Below are 19,800 nucleotides of genomic sequence, written 5' to 3'. Positions count from 1 at the left end.
ACAAATACTATCTTACATCCTTGTATTACTTTCTCGAATCATGGGCTTAAAAGCCCATAAGTGTGTCTTCCTGTCGCCTTCTGCCTTCAGTTGTCTGTGTTAGCATATACTGCATTTCTGGAAAGTTGCACCGTGGTTGTCGAGGGGGAATGGGGGAAGACAAGGCAAATGGTAGCTGAGTATTACTATGAAAGTGGTTTTTGGTACCGCGGGGTTCCCTGGACTGCATTTTGAGAATGGCTACTGGGTTTAAAGTCATGAGCACAGTATTGGCCACGCCTCGGTTGCAGGAGGAGGTGGTGCATGCAAGGGGTTCTTGTTGTAGTGAAAATGAGGCAGCCAGACTCCCAGACTCCCTGGGGTCCTGTAGAGTCTGGATCCTCACCCCGCCCCCAGGAGCGTCTCTGCTGGGTGAGGACTGTCCCTGCAGGTGGAGTTGTCCCAAGTGTCCGGGGTCCGGTGCTGATGGCAGAGGTGCTGGCGAGAGGCCGAGCCCCCGCTCTCACCAGTGATCAATGAGTTAACTGTTTCTGGCCTGTCAAGTGCCCCTCTTGTGATGGAATGCTTTTTTTTTGGGGGGGAGGGGTTCACTGGAGATAAGAGTCTCATGGACTTTCCTGCTCCGGCTGGCTTTGAACCACAGTCCTCAGATTTCAGCCTCCTGAGTAGTTGGGATTATAGATGTAAACCACTGGTGCACTGCCTGTTTTGGAATCCTGAGGGACCAGACAGCCAGCTGGCGGTGAGGAGGGGTTTGTGTGATGGACAGCCCCACTGTACAGAGCAAACTCCCCACCTGGCTTTTTCTACTTTCCCATCCGGGAGCCATTTCGGCCTTCCTGCATTTGGAGTACAGCTCCCCCTGGCAGTCCCTTCCCTGGGGGTCATCCCTGGGAGGCGTTCGCACTTGGGATGGATGAGCAGCTGTTCTGTGGGGAGGGTCCCACCACGATATGAAGGATTCTTGGGTGCCCTGACCCGGCCTCTGCAGAGATGGGAAGTCTCCCTCCTGGCCTCTGGGGAATCTGTTTCCTTGTGGCAGCTGCCCCCCCATCTCTTACTTGAACAGAGCGTCTTCCCCCAGGGACAGAGGGGTCACCTGGATGACCCCTACTAGGAGAGCAGCCCGTGGACTCTGTAACAGGGTCCTAGAGAAAGGACCCTGGAGCCCAGCGAGTCCCAGAACCCACCAGGGTTATGGAGCCAGCCCGTGAGCCCAGCCAGTGCTCGGATGGGGAGACAGCGGCCCCTCACCCCACACAGCACAGCACAGCCCTCCCAGCAGGGCAGCCAGGGTCCCTTGCTTCTTCTGACCTGTGGAAGGCGTTGCCAGATCCCAGGTAGACCCAGGTGATCGTTCCCTAATCAAACGAGTAGGAGGCGCAAGCTTCAGGGACAACCCTTTCTTGCTAGAGTCTCAGCTCACCAGTGATTGGCTGGAATCTAGACTGTGAAAGTATGGGGGTGGGGAGGGGGATGGGCACTGAAGGCCCCCCGGAGCAAAGGGACTGTCACAGCCAGGCTGCTTTCTAGAAGATAGCTCTGAGAGTGAGTAGAAATCAAAAGAGAAGGAGAGTGGGTGGGGCGGCAGCTCCCCATTGCTTGGGGCTGCCCTGTCTACGCGTGGACCCTGGTTGTGCTTTGCCTTGAACTGGGAAAGCAGCCCCTGTGTCCCTGAGTCACCTCTGGCCCTCCCCCCACCCCCAGGCTGTGTGGCCTGCGCACCCTGCAGCCCTATGCCGAGAGGATCCCTGTGGCAGCCTCCGCCGGCATCACCATCAACTTCACATCCCAGATCTCGCTCACGGGACCCGGCGTGCAGGTGCACTACAGCTTGTACAACCAGTCAGACCGTGAGTACAGGAGGCAGAGCTCGGCCCCTGTCCCTGAACCCCTGCGGCCTCTCCTGCAGCCTCCTGGACAGGAGGGACTGCGTTACGTGTGTGTGTGTGTGTGTGTGTGTGTGTGTGTGTGTGTGTGTGTGCGCGTGCACACGAGCACACAGATGCACACGGCTTTGGGTGTAGCACGTACAGGTTGCGATGTGTATTCAAAGGCAAATACACTCTTGTCTATCCACAGGCATGTTTTGTGCATGTGTCTGGATGTGGGTACCTGGAACCATGGTGTACCCAGGTGCCCAGAAGCAGATGTCTGTGGGCACTTGTCATGCCTGTGTGAGAACAGAGGAGCATGCATCTCTGCATGTGTTGCCTGAGGGTGCGCATCCTAACGGTGCCTTCCTTGTTTCCATGGCCGTCTGTGGGTGCCCAGCCTGCCCGGGAGAGTTCCTGTGCTCTGTGAATGGCTTGTGTGTCCCGGCCTGTGACGGCATCAAGGACTGCCCCAACGGCCTGGATGAGAGAAACTGTGGTGAGCAGGCTGGCCCGCCCCGCCCTCCTCTCGCCTGGCTTCCCCGCACTGCACTGAGCTACGCTCCCCAATTAGGAGCACCCCAGAAGTGAGGGATTGCCACTGCGCTGAGAGGACAAGATGGAAGCAGAGTGGGCCACCACGGGGCAGTGCCAGCCACAGGCTGGGTCTCCTGATCAGGCCAAAACCCCAGCCATCTGCCCTGGCCAGGTGTCCCAAAAGGAGCAGGGGTGGCAGGGGGGGGGGAAGGGGAGAGGGCCGGGCCACGAAGGGGGAGGTCCTCAGGGAAGGTGAGACTTCTCCTACCGTTCCACACCAGGAGCTCAGAGGGGCTGCTGTCTAGGCTTCCTGCCTAGCCCTGGGGTGCAGCTCAGGGTCCTGCTGCTTCCCCAGACCAATAGCTCTCTCCTAAATTCTGGCTCCTGCTCCTACAGCCACCATCCAGGTGGCCAGGCAGGAGACACCTCTAGCACACCCCTTGTTTTTAATCTATGGGGAGAGAGGTCAGAGAGGGGGATGTGCACCCCTCCGGAGGAATCCACCAGGGGGCTGGGAAGGGGCTCCTTTCCTGGTGCTCAGCCAGGTCACCCGGGACAGGTCATGTCAGGTCTGTTACCACCAGTGTAATGGAAGGGGAGAGGGGCTGTCTCAGCAAGGTGCTGTGAGAGCCAGGCACTCAGCGCGGAGGATTTGAGATCGGTACAGTGTGGTACAGTGCGTGTTCCAGGGGCGGCGCCAATTCCCAGCCTGGCCTTCGGCCCCGTCCCACCTGCCACGCTCTGTCCCCCGCAGTCTGCAGAGCCACATTCCAGTGCCACGAGGACAGCACGTGCATCTCCATGGCCAGAGTCTGCGACCGGCAGCCCGACTGTCTCAACAGCAGTGATGAAGAGCAGTGCCAGGAAGGTAGGAAGGGTCCCGCCTCACTCCAGCCCTCTGCAAGCCTCCTCTGAGCTTATGCCAGTAAGTCCTTCATCCATCCACCCACCTATCCCTCCACCCACCTGTCTGTCCAATCACCGATGCATCCATGCACCTGTCCGTCCATCTATCCATCATCCAGCCACCTACCCTACCGCCTATCACCCATCCATCCACGCACCCACCCACCTCATCCATCCACCCTCATCCATTCATCTGCCTGTCTATCCACTCACCTATCCATCCTTGCATCTGTCCATCTATCCATCATCCAGCCAGTTACCCTACCTACCCTCCTGTCCATCATCCATCCATCCACCCACCCACCCATTTATCCATGCATCTCCCCATCTATCCATCATCCATCCACCCACTGACCTGCCTTCTTGTCCATCACTTATCCATCTACCCACCCACCCACCCGACTCATCCATCTTCTGGTCTCCAACATCACCTTATCTGTCCATTGATTTGTACAATCATTCAGCCATCCATTTACTGACCTGTCGAACTGCCTCTGTTCCTGTGCATGCTCCTTTGCTATGTGTTCAGTAGCTCCCTCCCAAGAGGGGACACAGAGATGTGCGCTCATACCAGCTCGGGGTAGGGAGCCAGGCCCTGCCTGCAGAAGAGCCTAGGGGAGGCTCTGGGGACCCTTCGGGGTGTTCAGGAGACCCTCCCCTCGTCTCCTGGTCTCTCCTGGTGCCACTTTCCCGGGCCCCACTTTGGAAGGGGTCCTTGGGGCTCAGAGTCCCACCTTCGGTGGCCTGCCCCCACCCCTCCACGCCAGGAGTGCCTTGTGGGACCTTCACCTTCCAGTGTGAGGACCGGAGCTGCGTGCGGAAGCCCAACCCAGAGTGCGACGGCCGGCAGGACTGCGGGGACGGCTCCGATGAGCTCCACTGTGGTGAGCACTACTTGGTGTGTGTGGCAGGGGGGGAGGCTGTGGCAGGGAGGGAATCTCCCTCCACCCAGCGCTGCAGGGGGAAAGGTCGCAGCAGGGGCCTGGGAAAGCTGGAGGGGTGGCGGCATGGCAGGATCCTCCAAGGGCAGCTGGAGAGAATCTCTTACCGCATGCCTTCCCATCTCGCTCCATCTCTGTGGACTGGCCTCTCACTATTCTTCCTTCCCTTTGTTCTTTCTCTGTCCCTCTGTTCCTGTCCCCCCACCCCCGTCCCTCCCCAGACTGTGGCCTCCAGGGGCCGTCCAGCCGCATCGTGGGCGGGGCGGTGTCCTCAGAGGGGGAGTGGCCGTGGCAGGCCAGCCTTCAGGTTCGAGGTCGGCACATCTGTGGTGGGGCCCTCATTGCCGACCGCTGGGTGGTGACGGCAGCCCACTGCTTCCAGGAGGACAGGTGAGAGGGTGGCCGGGCCGGGGGAGGGGGGGTTGGGAGGAGGTGTGGATGTGCGGATGGAAGGGAGGGGAGGGATGGGAAGAGCCCAGGCTCCACCTGACCGGCTCTGTGTTGCTGGCATATTGCTCAACCGCTCTGTGCCCTGCTCGTGGTGTCTGCCTTCCGGTGGGTCTGTGACTCATCCCCTCAGTCCTTTACGCATTCAGCAGTATTTGTTGTGTTCCTGCTACGGGCCAAGTGTGTGCGGGATGCTGGGGATACAGCAGCGGGCAAAGATGCCCCATGCCCCCTCCATGATGAGTTGTGACAGGAAGGCTGGGCGGGTCTGGGATGCCCCCGTGACTCCTCATCTGGCACCTAGCTGAGCCCTTCTGCCCATCCGCTTGGTTGGCTGGACTTCCTTGGTGCTTCCCCCCTCTCCCCCCCCCCCCCCCCGCCCCATCTGGTCTCCAACCCCCCCAGGCCCCTCCCATGGCAGTGCAGCTCTCTAGCGCCCTCTGCAGGCACCGGCTAGCTCTCTCCACATGTGTGTCTTTAACCCTGCTCCCGACTCCCCACTGTCCTCAAGGTGAAGGGAGCCCCCCCCACACCCCAGGTTGCATGCTAGCTTGGGAAGAGTTCCAGCAGCCCCAGTCTGTAAAGTGGACCCACAGAAAAGGAGAGAAATAGCTGTGGGGTGCCTGGCACTGGGCCGGTTCTGCTACATCCTGCATCTTAGGGGTTCTGTGAAGCTGGGACTGAGGTGGAGGGTGGAGTTCCCGGCATTGAGCCACAGCCTTGATGGGGGCAGGGCAGGGCGGACAGGGACGAGGGGGGGGAGGGGGGTGGCTGGCTGTCACAGGGCCCCTCCCCCACCCGAACCCCCAGCATGGCGTCGCCAACGCTGTGGACAGTGTTCCTGGGCAAGGTGCGGCAGAACTCGCGCTGGCCGGGCGAGGTCTCCTTCAAGGTGAGCCGCCTGCTGCTGCACCCCTACCACGAGGAGGACAGCCACGACTACGACGTGGCGCTGCTGCAGCTGGACCACCCCGTGGTGCGCTCCGCCTCTGTGCACCCGGTCTGCCTGCCTGCGCGCTCCCACTTCTTCGAGCCGGGCCTGCACTGCTGGATCACAGGCTGGGGCGCCCTGCGAGAGGGCGGTGAGCGAGGCCCCGGGCCCGTGCGGGGCGGGGACACGCGCGAAGCAGCAGGTAGCACAGGTGCCCACCTGGGCGTGGAGGAGGCTGGGGTGAGCCCCAGGGCTGGGCAGGCTTTCAGAGAACAAAATCAGTGATGCGATCACAGGCTCTGCCCTCTACCTGCCTGCCCTTCCTTTTCTTCTGGAAGGACATTTTAAGAACCTAGGTGAGCTGGGCACCAGTGGCTCACACCTGTAATCCTAGCTACTCAGGAGGCTGAGATCTGAGGATCATGGTTCAAAGCCAGCTGGGGCAGGAAAGTCCATGAGACTCTTATCTCCAATAAACCACCAGAAAACCGTAAGAAGTGGTAAAGCACTAGCCTTGAGCTGAAGAGCTGAGGGACAGCGTCCAGGCCCAGAGTTCAAGCCCCATGACCAATCAAAAAAAAAAAGCACCTAGGTGACCGGGTGTGAGCAGAGGACACGGGGACAGGCTCAGGGCTCCTCCGCTCGTGGACATGCACTGCAAGGATGGTTCAACAGCACAGATCGGAATTTTAGGGGGACAGGACTCCATGTACCCCACCTGATTCAGGGACATGCATTGTGACAAATGTTGTGGATGATAAAGAGGCTCCGAGTCCCAGCCAGAATTGGACAGAGACTGGATCCCAGGATCCAGGCCTGGGGATTCCTGCTGCTGCTCAGAGATGGGCTCCTACCCCATACCCTTCATGATGGGAGCCACCGTCTCAGGTGCCCCCAGTGCTTCCAATGTGCACTCAGCTGGATGCAGCCTTGCTCTAAAACCTCTGAGTGCAGCTTTAATGTGTGCAGCGCCACCAGTGCTTTCCAGTCAGGAGGGAGGAGGGCAGCTGTGGCTGGGTTTGTTGCAGAGCGGGGGGTCAGACCCAGGGCCTTGCACATGCTGGGCAAGCACTCGACCACCGAGCCACAGCTCTACCCCCAAGTTGTAAAGACAGGCAATCTCCTGGACACTTTGAAAACACAAAGAGTAGTAGCAAGGCAAGGATTGGGTCATTAATTCATTCATCAACACATTCCTGAGCACCTACTATGTGCTGGGATCAAGGCAGGCAAAGGGGATAAAGCAAGAACATTCTTGAGAGCCATAGGGTTAGGGGACACAGGAGACAGTGGGACACTGGTGGACACAGGACACAGCAGCCCTGGGCTCCAAGGACAAGCAGGCAGCACCTGCAGGGGAACAGGAGGTGTCCTAGGCAAAGGTACCTGGGTCAGACTCAATCTGAGAATGAGGTCCACTGCCAGCGCGAGGGGAGCGTGGTGGAGGGGCAGGGGTGTGTGGGAAGATGGAGGGAAGCACAGGCAGAGCCTTCCGGGCACCACAAGGGGCAGGCCTTCTCCCCACGTGCACCTGAGAACCAGCTTCAAAACCGGCACCCAGGCCCACATCAGACCTGTAGCCCTTGGGTGCCATTCGGTGCCAGTGTGTACAGAGCTTGCGGGGAAGCTGGGGGATTGCAGGGCGGGAGGACTCCATCTGTGCTTTGTGGACAACCCACAGCGGAGGGGGGTGGGGAGCTTTGCCAGGGCAGGGGCACACCCCAGATGGGACCCTGGCAGGGGGAAGGCAATGAGATGCTGGAGGAAAACACTAACAGGCTTTGAGTGGGGCTCCACCAGCCACAGGGAGCAGAATGACAGCAGGGCCAGGGCTGTGCCTGGTAGGGGAGGGTGGGCAGAGATGAGGCGCATCATGGGAGGAAGGGCAGGGGTGCCAGGAGCCTCGGCCCTCATGTCTGCCCCGCAACGCTCGCAGGCCCCACCAGCAACATTCTGCAGAAGGTGGACGTGCAGCTGGTCCCGCAGGACCTGTGCAGTGAGGCCTACCGCTACCGGGTGACCCCGCGCATGCTCTGTGCCGGCTACCGCAAAGGCAAGAAGGACGCCTGCCAGGTGACTTCCGCGGGTGCCAGCGAGGGCAGGGGGAGGCGGGGGGGTCAGCTCAAACCCAGGCCCGTCCCCTGCCCCTCAGGCACGGGGTCACGCAGGCCAGAGGCCACCTGGAGGGAGGGTGGCTGCCACAGAGAAGGCGGAGGCAGCACAGGGATGGGGGCGGGGGACACGTGGTCAGGAGCCGCTGGCAGCCAGGCCAGGCTGGTCTTGGCTGGTCAGTAGATGGTTTCCAGTGGTCACCTGACTTTTGCTGTCCCCTCTGACACAACCGTCTGCTCTTCGCAGGGTGACTCTGGTGGTCCGCTGGTTTGCAAGGAGCCCAGTGGCCGCTGGTTCTTGGCCGGGCTGGTCAGCTGGGGCCTGGGCTGTGGCCGGCCCAACTACTTTGGAGTCTACACTCGCATCACGGGGGTGATTGGCTGGATACAGCAGGTGCTGACTTGAGGAGCAGGCCTGGCCGGGGAGCCCCAGGCACCCAGCAGGCCAAGGAACAAGTATTCTGGGGACAGGTAGCCACGTGGAGACTGGAATGGCGTCCTGACCACTGCCGTGAGATGGCACAGGGAGGGGGAACTGGCCGTGGCTGGTGGCTAACAGCCCACGGGCCCAGCCCAGCCCAGCCTGGGTTCACCTCTGGCCCTTTCTCCTCCAGCTCCTTCCTTCTACCCAATGACTTGGGGTGGGGCTTCAGTGGAGGGCTCTGTTTCCAGCCCCCCCCTTCAGTGTCAAATATCCCTGTCCCTAAGGGCACACAGAGTCACCTGGGGCACCAGCTCCTGACCGCAGACTCCAGCCTGGGAAGTCCCTGGCGTATCTTGGAGGGGGGGTACAGGGGACCCACAGAGCCTTGGGGAATGCCCAGGGGACCAGCTGCCAAGTAAGCCAAAGGGTGGGGGCAGCCCCACCGGCAGGACCCCTGCTCCCCCCAGTCTGTCACCACCGGGATTCCGCGTCACCGGAGGCCAGCTGTCTGCCCCGTGAATAAAAGGCTGACCCAGCCGCCTGGCCTCTGAGTGGGCCCCGCACTGCCTCCTGTCCCTATCCGAGCAGGCCTGCTGCCCCCTGGAGCCACCGGGGCTGGAGCCTCCAGGAAAACTGCCAAAGTCTCTGGGGACCTCGAGGAAGGCCATGGTCAGCGTTGGGGAGGGGCAGAGTGGCGGCCCCCTCGGGAACCTCGAGAGCCCGCGGGCACCGGGCAGCACAGGGTGGTCCTCGTGGGGGCACCGGGGCTGGAGCACAGCGTGGGTCTCCTGCTCCCCCGTGCCCCTCGTCCACACCCCCTACACCCTGCAACCAGAGAGGATGGGGATGCAGATGGGGAGGACGCGCCGTGGGCTGGGGCTCAAGGGCAACCAAGGGGCATAAGGCCATCCAGGAGGCCAAGGCAGTGGGCTGGGCTGGAGGGTGGTTTAGGACCTGGGGGTTGAAGACCCCCCCGGGGGTCCTGAGCCGAGAGCTGGCTGGGGATGGGCCAAGGGCACTGGGGGGAAGGGGAGGAGCCGCCGAGGGGGTGCTGCCAGGGAGGCCTCCAGCCTTGAAGGTGGCATGATGACGATTGGGGGGGCGGGGCTCGGGTGCGCACCCCCTCCCTCCGTGAGAATGGAGGAGCTGGAAGGCAAAGGCCCCTCCGCCGTCCCAGCAGGAAGCCAGGTGGGGAGGGTGCAGGTCTTTTAACAAGGTTCCAGGGGACTCTACTTGCTGGGACAGCGGAGGCTGAGGGGGGATGTGCCCTAGAGAACCACAGCTGGCTCTAGGGAGGTGAGACTCGACACAGAGGAGGGGGGCCTGAGCAGCAGTGATGGACGACACAGAGGAGGGGAAAAGTCTGGGGGAATCCTGCCCTGTGTCTCCATTTCCCAGAGCCTAGCAGAGGGGGTCTTCAGCCTCCGCCCCTGGGCAGAGCTCCAGGCCAAGTCTCCACCTCTCCTCCCAACACACAGCCATGTGGCTGGGGGAGAGCCTGGGCTTCAGGAAAGCCCAGTCCTCCGGTCGGGTCTGCGGCTTGAGTTCGGCCTGTCCCCTCCCTGCAGGGCCCACACAGGAGGCAGCCAGGCGGGACTTTTCTTCAGGTTTATTCATTCAGTGGTGGGAGGCACGGCTGAGAGGAGAGCCCCATCTGGGGGGAGGTTCATACAGGAGGGCCTCGCTCAGTCCCCCACACAATCAGGCCTTGCCCTGGGCAGAGGAGGGTCCCCTGGCCCCTTACGGGGTCCTGCCCACCACTTCGACCACGCCTGGGCCCGGAGCAGGGCTGCGCTGCCTCCTGTCCCCATTCTCCTCCCAGGCCAGGTCCCTGTAGTGCTACCCCAGTACCTGAGTCTCCCTTAGCAAAGTGTCCTGCATGGGGGGGCTAAGGCTGTGTCCCCAGGGAAGGTGAAGGGATGGCCCCTGCTTCTGGGGGCTCTGCCGCTCTGGGCACCCTCACAACAACCCTGTGAGGTAGGCGAGGCAAGGGAAACGCGGGCACGGACAGGGAGACAGCTCAAGGAGGGGAGGTGCCCGGGCAGGGAGGGGGCGCGTCCACCATGCAGCAGGGGGTCGGGGGCCACGGGACGGAGGGGCCTGGGAGACACAGCTGGGCAGGGCCCCACTTCAGCCACGGGCAGGTAGCCCTGCCCAGGGTCTGCCTCAGGCCTGGTGAGGTTCTGGGGGGCCCCCAGCCCAGCCCTGGAGGCAGGGGTGAGTCCCAGCCCAGTGAGTACAGACAGGAGGGGCAGGGGAAAGAACACAGCTTCCTTCTCGGGCCGGGGGCCCGCCCCGTGGTACAAAAATAAAGGATTTCAGATCGGAACCCCAAGTCCCTGGAGGTGATCTGGGGGCTCACATCCGGGTGCCTCTGGCTTGTAATAGCTAGAAAATAAGAGAGGGAAGGGGTAGGAGGAGGGGAGGGGGGGGGAATCAGAAAACCAGGGAGGCCGGTAATGAGAGGGCAGGAGAGGGGTGGAAAGTGAGAAGGAAGGAGGCAGGAAGGAAGGAGAGGAGGGAGGGAGGGAGGGAAGGAGGGAGGGAAGGAGGGAGAGAGAAAGGCCAGTAAGTCCCAGGCTCCCTTCTGGGGCTGAGGCCCAGAGAAGTGGAGTGAGGACCGAGGGGGGCAGGAGGGTGCCCCACCGAACTCAGCTGGGCACCCCGTGCCCACCCTGGGCTGCATGGAGCCTGCCTGGGGAGGCCAGGCTCTACTAAAACTCGGTCCAGGGTGGAGGCAGGGCAGAGGCAGGGCCGGGAGAGCTGCTGTCCCCACTTTAGAATCCACTGGGGCCCAGAGGGCACGTGGCTGCCAGGGTCCCGGGGCAGCTGAGACCGAGTGGGGGCTTGTGGGTGCCTGGCCACCCTGTAATCCTCGGCTCTGGCCCATCTTTGCCAGCCAAGGCTATCCCGATGTGGCCTGGCCTCCCCACCCCACAGAAGTAGGGGGCCGGGGGCTACATGCAGCCACACACGAGCTCCAGGGCGTTGGGGATGCAGCCCCTCCCCAGCCTGGCTCAGGCACCACCCAGCAGGCAGGTGGGCAGGAAAGCCCCCCCCGCCCCACCTCGTTCTGCTCTCAGGACCTCACCCCAAGGCCCAGTGAGGATGAGAAACTGGTGAGTGGAGAAAACCAGCTGAGAGCCTGGCCCAAGTCCAAGGACAAGAGACAAGCACCCTCCTTGCTCGGCCCTCCGTCCAACTCTGCCAGTCTCCTAACCGGGGCTGGCAGCTCTGGGATTGGTGCGGGCCAAGGAGCCCTCCCGGCAGGCTCTCGCTCAGGTCTGGGAGGGTGTGAACGGGGACCTGCAAGGAGGGCACATGAGGGGGCCAAGCAGGCCGGCGGGGCCCAGGCCAGCCTCAGAGGTGCCCAGCGGGGTGGGTGGACACGGAGCAGGTGCAGCCGTGACTCTCCTCCCCAGGCCAGGAGGCAGGAGGGACTGGAAGGGGTGCAGGAGGAGGCTGGCGGAATGCTCGGGGATGCAGGGCCATGGGGCCTGGGGAGAGGGCACGGGAGGCCGGGACCAGAGCGGCCCCAGGATGGAGATGCGAGCAGGCAGAGAGAAGACCTGGACAGGGGCAGAGAGGGAAGAGGCAGGGTGCAGATGAGATCCAGGAGGAAGAGGAGGTGGATGAAGATGAGGCAGGACCTCCAGCAGGAAGCGGAGGAGGAGGCGGTGGTGGGAGGGAGAAAAGGTTAGCGGGATCCTGAGATGACAGGGCTGCAAGAGAAAGTGAGAGAGGGATGGTTATGGGGCGAGGCGACAGGCGCTAAGCTAACCCTGGCGGCCCGCCCTCGTCCCGGCTGCAGCTGCTCCAGCAGGACGAGCGGGAGCCCCGGCTCTCATTAGCAATCATCTTCCTGGGGGCGGGCTGCACCTTTCTCCTGGGCATCTGCCTCCACCTGCACCTGTGCCACCTCCTCCTGCCGCGGTGGCTCCTCCAGTTGCTCCTCCGCGCTCTGGACCCGCCGGCCGACCCAGGGAAGAGAGAGTGGAGACACTGACCTAGGGCCCGGGGCGTGCGGGTAGCTGTCCCCGTGCCGCGCCCCCCACCTCAGGGCAGAGGGGCAGGTGAGATCGGGAGTGACCTGGGACAAGGGAGGGCTGCAGCCACAGAAGCCAGGCATCGCCAGCCCGGGCGAGCCCAGGGGGTCCGGCTCAGGACCAGTCTGGCTGCGGTCACAGAGGGGTGTGGTGGTGAGGGGTGGAAGAGGAGCCCTGTGGGTGTGGTGGGAGGGGGCGGCAGGAGGTGCCTGGCAAGGCCTTGCTTTGGGGGTGGGGAGGGCAAGATAGGCAGCCAAGGATGTCTCAGGGCCAACACCAATCAGATCTAGGGTGCCATCAAGGGTCTGGCACCCAGGCCTGGGCGGTGGCACAGACAGGCAGCGCAGCGGGCTCCCACTGTACTCCACCAGCACGGGAGGAGGGTGAGGCAGACAGACAGACAAGACAGACAGGAAGCCAGGGTAGGTCTCCAGCACACAGGAGCAGGCCCCCTCTGTCCTGGCCAGGCCCATGCCTAACTCTGCTGCTGCCCAAATGAGAGGTCCTGGAGCTGAGGGGAACAGATGCTGGCAGCTGTGCCCCTGGGGGAGGGGAAGGCTGGCTTCCGGGCAGGTGGACACACAGGGAGGCCTGGGGCAGGACTGTGGAGTGTGGCTTCCTGGTTCTGACCTAGGCCTGAGGGGGATGATCGCCAGCCCCAGGGAATAAACTGGCTACTCCAGAGCCCACGTCTGAGTCAACACAGGATGTGGTTCGCCTTTCTGGCTGCATGGAGGATAGCAATGGTGCCCAGAGGACAGAACTCGCCCAAGGCCATACTCTGTCAACCTAGCTCAGTGCACTGTCTGGTGCTGTGAGCCCTGCAGACACCGCGTGGCCCGCAGAGCCGCCCTGGCTGCGCCCTGGGGGCGGTCCTGACTTGCTGCTCCCCAGCCTGGGCCTGGTAACTGGTGTGAGCAGACTTGACCAAGATGCATGGGATGGATGGCAGTGGCTGTGACCATGGGGTTATGGGGTGTGGTGGGAGGGAGGAGGCAGCGGCGGGGACGGAGGGAGGAATGCCCGAGGAGCACATCTCTACCTTCGTTTTGCGGCTGGACTCGGAGCTCAGGCCGTGGGAGGAGCTGTGCAGCTCCTTGGACACCACGCACAGGAACTCGGCCTGGTCCTCACTGCCATAGGTGTAGGAGGAGCCGATGTTCACCAGCTGGGGGTGGGGGGAGAGACGCAGGTCGGGTGGGGGACAGAGGAGCCCCTGGCGGCTGCCAGTAGGTCATCTTGGCTCTGCTCTAGGCAGCCTGCAGGGACAGCCTCCCTGGCTTGCATCTCTCCTGGATTGGCAGGGCCTGACCCATCCGAGCCCCCACCCTGCCACAGCCAGGCAGACACTTCCTAGGGGAAGGCAGAGTCCGGGAATGAGCATGCTGTCCCCCGGCCCAGACGTGGCTGCAGCATCTCCAGGTTCTAGGCTGCAGCATGGGGCTGGGACACAGAGGAGCCTCATAGACTACTCCTTTGCTCCGGGAAGGCCTGGCAGGCCAGTGAGTTCACAGGGCCAGTGACCAGTCCCTCAGCCTCTCAGTGGCTCAGGGTCTGGAGGATGACACACCCACACAGCCCTTCTGGCTAAGGAAATCTTGCACAAACGAGTCTTCCAGCTCTCAGGGGTCCTGATTCAGCAGTCACAGAAAAATCTCCCCCCCTCCACTGGGAACAGTGGCCTGCAGGTCGCGGGGCTGCAGGAAGTGCGGGACCTGGGTCCCTCCAAGCCTTCTCTAGGGTCTTGTGGACTTGAACTCAGTCCTAAGAGTTGACCCGACACTAGGGCCTTAGCAGGACCAGCAGCGTCACTGCCAGCCCGCCGATGATCACAGCAGCCTCCGCTGCAGATGGGCAGTGGCCTGGGAGGAGCCGTGGCTTTCCTGGGGCTGGAAAGGAATTGGGCCTCCGGCTCCTGGACTGGCTTGGACTTCCTGCCTGCCGGCCACCCCAGAGGCCCAGCCCTCCCCCTTCAGCTTCCTGTGAAAGGCAACAACTCAGAAAGGCCCAGGTGAGCTTTCTTGCTCTAAGGGCAAGTCAGACTGAGCTTGTTTTGCAGCTGTGTTCCCCTGGAAACCTGCATGGTGGCGGAGCTGGTAAAGTGAGGTCAGCACGGGAGCTCAGGGAAGCCTGAAGGGGGCGCTAGCGCGCCCTGGGCACACTCCCTGTGGAGCCCTGGAGGCTGTGCCCAGGGTAGTCACCTCCTGGCTCTGTCTCCCGTTCCTGGCTGTCAGAGACTTGCCCACAATACCCTGTAGCCCCCTACCCACCCTTCTTTGTCCTCCTCTCCTCATTTCGTAAATCCGGATTTAAGAACACTCCCTCCCCACGTGGGGGCTAAGGTCCCAGCCTACCTGCTCAAAGCGCCAGCCGTCAGACATGGTGGAGACCATCTGCGTGAGCTCCTCCTCCTGGCACTGCAGCACCCGGTACACGTGCTTGGGTGGCACCTGCGGGCAGAGGGGCGTGTGAAGGGCTCCTGCCGCCCCTCCTCAGCCATATACTCCTGGAAGGTGGATGGTGGGGGAAAGAGGAAGAAGGGCTGGAGGAGCCTGTGCCTTGGGATGTACTATGTACCAGGGATTCCAGATACATGATCTCGCTCCTTCATAGACCCCTATACGTTATGGGATCAGTGAGGATCTAGAACTGGAACGGGGGGCGGGGGGGGAGGGGTGTGTGTGTGTGTAACATTTGGGTCACTGATCACGTCAGACCCTCCAGAGACGTGAAGCCTCCCCTGTCCCGCCTCCCCTCCCCATCCCACCTCCCCTCCCCTGTCCCGCCTCCCCTCCCCTGTCCCACCTCCCCTCCCCATCCCACCTCCCCTCCCCTGTCCCACCTCCATCCCCTATGGCACTTCCCAGGGAAGGTGGGGAATGTCCCCATCTGCTCCTGGTCGCTGGGTGGGCACTGCTCAAGACCTCTTTGTACCCATGCGCAAGGTCTTGAGAGGCCACCCAGCAGCAGTGCTGAGGTCCCCGGGCCTTTCCCCCGCCGCCCAGCTTCTCTCCCGACCTGGGTCACCGTGTAGTCCTTCTCCTCCATCCTGTCTTTGATGATTCGGATCAGCGGGCCAATGTTGTAGAACTCGGCCTCCTCCAGGACTCCTGGCAGACGGAGCAGCCCCTGGTTACTCCTGCCGCCCCAGACTCTGTTCTCCTCTTGCCGCCAGGCCCACACCCTGCTCTAGTCGCAGGCCCCGACAAGAGTGGGTGGCAACTCCGAGTCCAGTGGCCAAAGAAAGGGTCTGTTTCCTTCCTTCCTCGGGCTCCATACTCCCAGTGGAAGGGGGGAGATGCCGTGATGGAGCCAGCTCCCCTCGTGGCACAGATCAGAGCACCAAGGCCACCTGTGGTCCACAAGCTGGCACTGCTCTGGCGCCACCAAGAACCAGAGGTGAGCTGGAATGGAGCCCTGGGATGCCATGAGGGCCTGGGCCATGACTACTGTGTGCACCTGCTGGGACCCTGCGCCTGCAGCACGCCACCCCTCATGTTTGGTCCTCATAACGAGAAGGAGGTACTTTCATCATCTTGACTCAACGGGGAAAACTAAGGCCCCAAGAGAGAAACGACTTGCCCAAAGTCACGCAGACTTATGGAAACACAAGTGCCTTAAGCCTTCAAGCTCCTGCTACAGACGGATAAACTTCTATGCACCCTTTCCAGCGCCCACACTTCACAGTTTTTTGTTTTTTTTTGTCGGTCGTGGGGCTTGAACTCTGGGCTTGGGCGCTGTCTCTCAGCTCTTCAGCTCAAAGCGAGCGCTCTACCACTTGAGCTACAGCGCCACTTCCGGTTTTCTGGTGGTTTATTGGAGATAGGAGTCTCACGGTCTCTCCTGCCCGGGCTGGCTTTGAACCGCGATCCTCAGATCTCAGCCTCCTGAGTAGCTAGGATTACAGGCATGAGCCACCAGCACCCGGCACACTTCACAGTTTTTAAGGCCCCTGTGCTCATCAGGAATCTTGGAGCTATGAGAGAAGCAAGCACCGTTCTTCACATTTTGCAGTTAATAAATCTGAGAGATCAAGTCGCCCCCAGCCCCGCCAAGTGAAGTGGAAAAGTTCCCAGGGGCTTGACACTTGAAGCTTCTGCAGGGCCGGGTCCCTTCGGTCCCTTCCAGATTGGCTGCTAGGCTCCCTGGGACAAGACCTATTATGGGCTGTGTGTCCCCTCAAGATCCCCATGCTGAATCCTGGCTGGCGAGGTGAGGGGGCCTGGAGGGAAGGCGCACGGCGCATGGTGCATGGTGCGCGGTGGCATGGTGAAGAGGGGGAAGGCTGGGATTGGATGGTACCCCCTTAAGAAGAGGCCCGGTACTGTGACGGTGCCCACATCCTGCCTAGGGCAACCAGGGAAGGCAGGCAGCAGTCTGCAGCCCAGAAGAGGGTCTCCTCAGGGCCCCCCTGGGCTGGCCAGAGGAGCTCAGAACCCAGCCTCCAGCACCGTGAGGAACACATTTCCATTGCGGACAACAGCCAGCATGGATGAGCTCAAGGTCCCTCTTTGATCTATACTGCTGTCCCCAGAGCTCCCCGAGGCCTGCCACAGAGGGGCATCCTGTAACCTGGAGCTGCGCAGCCTCAGGGCCAGCGGGACCTGTAGCTCCCTTCATCCACCCCCAGCGACGGGCACTGCTGTCACCCCATTTCACAGACAGAAGCGTGGAGGCACAGGGCGTTAAGTAAGGTTCCAGGTCCCCCTAGCTAGGGAGCTGGCTGTCTGCAGGTGCTATCAGTTTCAGGGCTTTGAGAAACCAGACCTGTAAACAGGTGTTGGCTGTGACTCTGGAGTGCTGCCTCCTCTTCCCTCCCTCCCAGTGGGACCTGCTCCTGTGCCCAGGCCACACCCACGCTATCTGCTCCCCTAGGGCTGCTGCCAGCCTCGGCAGAGCAGAGGTGTTGAAGCCTGGCTCTTTGAGAAGCTTCCAGACTGCTGTATCCTGTGAGACCATGGGCAAGAGTGAGGAGGGATGGCTAGCCTTCCCCGACACCCACGGGTGCACAGGACCCAGGACGCATGGAGTCTCAGTGCATGCAGAATGCATGCATTTTGCAGATACCAGTGGAGACTGGTAGATACCAGCAGGCCTGGCTGGGTCAGCTCTCCCAGAACCACACCCTGTGTCCTGAGGAAACGGCTAGGCACACTGGTCCCTGGCCCCAGCTGAAGCTTTGTAAGTGACAGTTCTCTCATAGTTGGCTTCTCTGTCTGCTAGGCCCGGATATGGGCATCTACAGCCCTGGGAGTCGCTGAAGCCCTACCAGGGAGCAGGCTCCTCCCCCACCCCCGCCTCCCATCCCAACCAGCCCAGTGCGGCAGAGACTGCCAGATTTGGGGAAGACTCACCCTCTCCACCCACTTGCTCACTGCAAGCCCTCGCCTGGCAGAACTGGCAGAATTGAGAATCAAAATAGCAGATCACTCAGAGAAAGAAGGTGGTGAGGGGTCCCCCCCTTCCCCACCCTTTTCCCCTCCACCTCAGGGCTGCAGTAGACACCCCTGGCTTCCAAAGAGGCCAAGAGTGGAAAGGAAGAAAAGGCAGCCCCACCCCAAGCAGACGCCTCCAGCAAGGGCTTCCTTCATCCTCTGCACAGGCCTCCGTGGCCATCCGGTGAAAGCTGGGGCCTGACAGCTCCACCGAGGCCTGGAGTCAGCCCTGTTCCAGCTGAGAAGAGGCGGAAAGTGTGTGAGAGAGCAGGTTCCATGCCAGCCAGGGGAAGTGGCTTTGGATCTCTGCGGAAAGCCCTACCAAACTGCGCAAGGCAGAGCTAGGAATGGGCCTCAGGCCACTGGACCCACTTACCCTCCTCAGCCATGTCCTTGTCCAGCACCAGTTTGCCATGGCGGAGAAAGTTCAGGATGGGCCCAAAGTAGGTGGGGTCCCGGTCAATGAGGTAGGCCCCAGTTTCATCCTATAGAGGAGAATACCACAGGTATTAAGAGAAGTGTAGCCTCACCCCTGCCCAAGCCCACATTGTTCTAGGAAAAGTCAGGGGAGGGAGAGAGGGTGCAGGGTAACAGGCTGGAGCTGTAAAGCTCTGGGATCAGGCCGACTGAGGTTCAAACTTTGCCTCTGCCTTTCCTAGGCTGTGTGACCTTGGACTGATGGTTTGACCTCTCTGAGCCTCTCTCCTCGCCCCATAATTAGGTGAACACGTGGGCGAGAAGTTTGAGTGGTCTCCGGCCCGGTGCAAGGCTCAGTGATGGTCCCTCTTGCAGGGATGCCCCCCCCCTTCCCACCCCGTACCCCAAGCTAGCTCTACTGTCTATCAATCAGTCAGGGGATGTTTTCAAGTTTCCAGAGAAGCTGCTCTCTGATTGGACACGGGCAGCCCGCAGGGAGGCAGGGCGGGCTGAGACATCTGGAGGTGAGAGGACTTGCCCAAGGTCACCGCGCGGGAGGGTCACGAGGAGGGGGCGGGGCATCTCAGGGGGCCAGCTCCAGCTGGGACCCAGCTGGCCCTCCAGACTGGAAGGCTGCGCCCAGAGCAGGGAAGGAGCCCGTCGGAGGCGATGCCGGGTGGGAGCGCAGACACGGTGGCCGCCGGAGGGGGGGGTGGTCCCCGCACCCCCCAAAGGAGGGGGGAGGCCCGCGCGTGGGGCTCCAGGCCTGCCAGTCCCGTTGCCACGGCGATGCGCGCAGCGCGCGCCCGGCCCCTCTCCCGCCCCCTCCCCGGCCGCTGCTTCCCGCCTCCGGCTCCCGGGGAAAGGCGGGTGGGGTGGGCTGGCCGGCTGACCGCCCCGCGCCGGGGATCGGGGTGGGGGGGCCCGGGCCGCCCGCCGCCCGCCGCCCGCCGCCCGCCCGCGGGCTCACCCGGTCCGACTGCAGCTCTTCCCCTTGGCACAGGCGGCTGAGGAAGGACTTCTGCTCCCGGCACAGCGTCTGCCGGGTGGTCAGGAACACCGTGCCCCCCACATTGAGCCGCACCCACTTGCCCCAGCCGCCCGCCGAGCGGCCGCCCACCCCCGCCGGCGGCGCAGCTTCCCCGGCCTCCATCCTCATCGCCCGCCGCGGCGTCTGCATCCTCCGCCCGCCGCGCTGGGCCGCGGGCGGGTACCAGGCGCGAGGCACGCCGGGAAATGTAGTCCACGCTGCCCCGGGGCGCGCGCGGTGGGCGGGGCGCGCGCGGTGGGCGGGGCGCGTGCGGTGGGCGGGGCGCGCGCGGTGGGCGGGGCGCGCGCGGTGGGCGGTGACCTCGTCTCCCCCCACTCCTCCCCGCCCCTGGCAGGGAGCGCACTGGGTCACTGCAAGATGACTCCGATCACTGTCCTGTGTTTGGAAAAGGTCAGCTTCCCACACACTGAGTCAATCTACACTCCCACCCCTATTTGTGTTCATGCTCTTTTTCCTTTGTAGAGTTTGACAGCTATCAAACAACGGATGGGAGGAGAATCTTCTTCCTCCTGAAATCGTATTTGCTTCCTAAGGGTTCCCAAGCCTTGCATGGCTGCTGTGGAGACGGCCCACGACCCCCAGGACCCACCCAGCCCTGCCACTGAGCTGCCTCCCTCCCCTCCCCACCACTCCAGCTCAGTGCTAATAGTTTTCATCCTGGCATGGGGGGGGGGGAGCTG

General features: G+C 62.4%; 2 protein-coding genes across 7 annotated transcripts in view; one reads left to right on the top strand and one right to left on the bottom strand.

Annotated features, from left to right (window-relative positions):
• The window catches only part of LOC138823824 (transmembrane protease serine 6-like), a 30,618-nt gene extending 21,903 nt beyond the window's left edge, over window positions 1-8,715 (top strand). For both annotated transcript variants that reach the window (XM_070017388.1, XM_070017387.1), the window contains exons 11-18: window positions 1,708-1,853; window positions 2,275-2,373; window positions 3,166-3,279; window positions 4,085-4,201; window positions 4,480-4,648; window positions 5,516-5,787; window positions 7,573-7,709; window positions 7,995-8,715. In XM_070017388.1, the coding sequence (XP_069873489.1) occupies window positions 1,708-1,853; window positions 2,275-2,373; window positions 3,166-3,279; window positions 4,085-4,201; window positions 4,480-4,648; window positions 5,516-5,787; window positions 7,573-7,709; window positions 7,995-8,153 (1,213 nt within the window). In that variant the 3' untranslated portion in view covers window positions 8,154-8,715. The remainder of the gene's footprint in view (window positions 1-1,707; window positions 1,854-2,274; window positions 2,374-3,165; window positions 3,280-4,084; window positions 4,202-4,479; window positions 4,649-5,515; window positions 5,788-7,572; window positions 7,710-7,994) is intronic.
• A 1,049-nt stretch (window positions 8,716-9,764) lies between these two features.
• On the bottom strand, window positions 9,765-19,278 carry LOC138823826 (BTB/POZ domain-containing protein KCTD17). Of its 5 annotated transcripts, XM_070017390.1 has the most exons (8): window positions 19,040-19,278; window positions 18,029-18,137; window positions 15,236-15,327; window positions 14,572-14,667; window positions 13,260-13,385; window positions 12,051-12,132; window positions 11,263-11,893; window positions 10,477-10,559 (listed from the first exon to the last, which is right to left on the bottom strand). In XM_070017390.1, the coding sequence occupies exons 1-7, from the start codon at window positions 19,247-19,249 to the stop codon at window positions 11,532-11,534; spliced, it is 1,077 nt and encodes a 358-aa protein (XP_069873491.1). In that variant the 5' UTR covers window positions 19,250-19,278; the 3' UTR covers window positions 10,477-10,559; window positions 11,263-11,531. The 5 variants fall into 5 exon arrangements, with proteins under 5 accessions (XP_069873490.1, XP_069873496.1, XP_069873491.1 ...); XM_070017389.1 differs by lacking the exon at window positions 11,263-11,893 and having other exon boundaries at window positions 9,765-10,559; XM_070017394.1 differs by lacking the exon at window positions 11,263-11,893 and having other exon boundaries at window positions 10,485-10,559; window positions 11,953-12,132.
• Window positions 19,279-19,800: the final 522 nt, after the last annotated feature.

Source organism: Dipodomys merriami, unplaced genomic scaffold (assembly GCF_024711535.1).
Source record: "Dipodomys merriami isolate MVZ:Mamm:240054 unplaced genomic scaffold, mDipMer1.0.p SCAF_1231, whole genome shotgun sequence".
NCBI lineage: Eukaryota > Metazoa > Chordata > Mammalia > Rodentia > Heteromyidae > Dipodomys > Dipodomys merriami.
The sequence above is the reverse complement of the archived record's forward strand: the minus strand, read 5'-3'. Positions and strand labels throughout refer to the sequence as shown.